The sequence below is a fragment of the Dipodomys ordii genome, unplaced genomic scaffold, assembly GCF_000151885.1.
Source record: "Dipodomys ordii isolate 6190 unplaced genomic scaffold, Dord_2.0 Scaffold489, whole genome shotgun sequence".
Classification (NCBI taxonomy): Eukaryota; Metazoa; Chordata; class Mammalia; order Rodentia; family Heteromyidae; genus Dipodomys; species Dipodomys ordii.
In genome coordinates this window covers 41,054-42,419 of record NW_012267705.1, presented here as the reverse complement: position 1 = coordinate 42,419, position 1,366 = coordinate 41,054, and the positions used below count along the sequence as shown (strand labels likewise).

General features: G+C 51.6%; 1 protein-coding gene across 1 annotated transcript in view; it reads left to right on the top strand.

Annotated features, from left to right (window-relative positions):
* Positions 1 to 314, top strand: part of LOC106001851 (proprotein convertase subtilisin/kexin type 9-like) — a 33,814-nt gene extending 33,500 nt beyond the window's left edge. The window contains exon 16 of the mRNA XM_013036811.1: positions 114 to 314. Coding sequence (XP_012892265.1) covers positions 114 to 314 — 201 coding nt within the window. The remainder of the gene's footprint in view (positions 1 to 113) is intronic.
* Positions 315 to 1,366: the final 1,052 nt, after the last annotated feature.

Here is a 1,366-nt window from a genome sequence, read left to right as displayed (position 1 = left end):
TCACAGTTTGGTCCCCACTGAGGGTTGCTGGGAGGGACAGTGTAGCAGGTGGCTTAGAGACCTGACCATGCATGCGGGACCTGGCCTTACTTGTGCTGTCTGGACTCTGGCAGGTCACCGTGAGCTGTGATGCAGGCTGGACCCTGACCAGCTGCAGTGCCCATCCTGAGACCTCAGTCACCCTGGGAGCTTTCCCTGTGGACAACACCTGTGTGGTGAGGCACCAGAACACTGACGAAAGAGGAATGGCCAGTAAGGAGTTTATAGTAGTCACCGCCATCTGCTGCCGCATCCAGCTCTCAGGCCAGCCATAGAGTGAATGGAAAGACCTCAACCTGCTGGATGGTATTGATCAGGGCAGGGCTGCAGGAGGGGAATGTGTGGACTGAGGGAACTTGGTCTCATTTTGGGTGATTTCCCCGGGAGAAGTACAGAAACACTCCCCATTAGGAGCTTGGAGGGGGTAGATTTAACAGCAAGTGGGGCTCCTGACAGCCCAGATACAAGGCTAGTGACAAAATCACCTTTCACATATATTTGGCTCCAGCCTGGGCGAGGCCCTTGGACTAAGAAGAGCCAGTGTTAGCAGGAACAAATGAGGGTGACCGGTGTTGAGGACCCTCATGGAGTTCTCACTTTTTAGAAACATCTTTGGACTTACTGATTGAGGGAAGCAGCCCCAACTAGAACAAGAATATGTCAAATGACCATAGAGCCATGCCTCACTTTCTCTTTGCTATCCTCACTCTGTTCTACCTCTAGCTATGTCGCTGACTGGGATCAGAGAGTGACAGAATACGCCTCCATCCCTAGTTCTTCCACCCTCCCTTCTGCCCTATAACATATATACTAGTAACCTTACTTTATAGAGCACGAAACAGGGCCTGAGGGAAGATGGCCTGCCAAGCACAGTGAAGTGATATAAGGGGAGGTGGCTGGTTGGGCAACTTATTGCTGCAGGAAACAGTGTATGAAGGCAGACAGAGCATGGCCTGCTTGCTCTAGGGCTGCTACCTGTGTTGCGGGGTGGAGGGGTGGTGGTGGTAATGGGCCTATTCTTATGGTGGTGTCCCTCACGGGGGCTGGGTGGGCATGTGAGGGGTACAGGTGACATGTGTGAGGATTGGCATCCCACATGTGAATAAATATCCAAATAAACTAACACTGGTCTCTCCTTTGGTTCTCAGTTGCCTTTGTGTGTCATTCTGGGGCTTGAACTCAGTACCTGAGCACTGTTCCTGAGCTTTTTTGGCTCAAGACTAGAATCCTACCCCTCAAACCACAATTTTACTTCCAGCCTTTTGAGATAAGGCAGACTTTCCTGCCTGGATTGGAACTGAGGTCCTCAGATCTCAGCCGTTGGCAC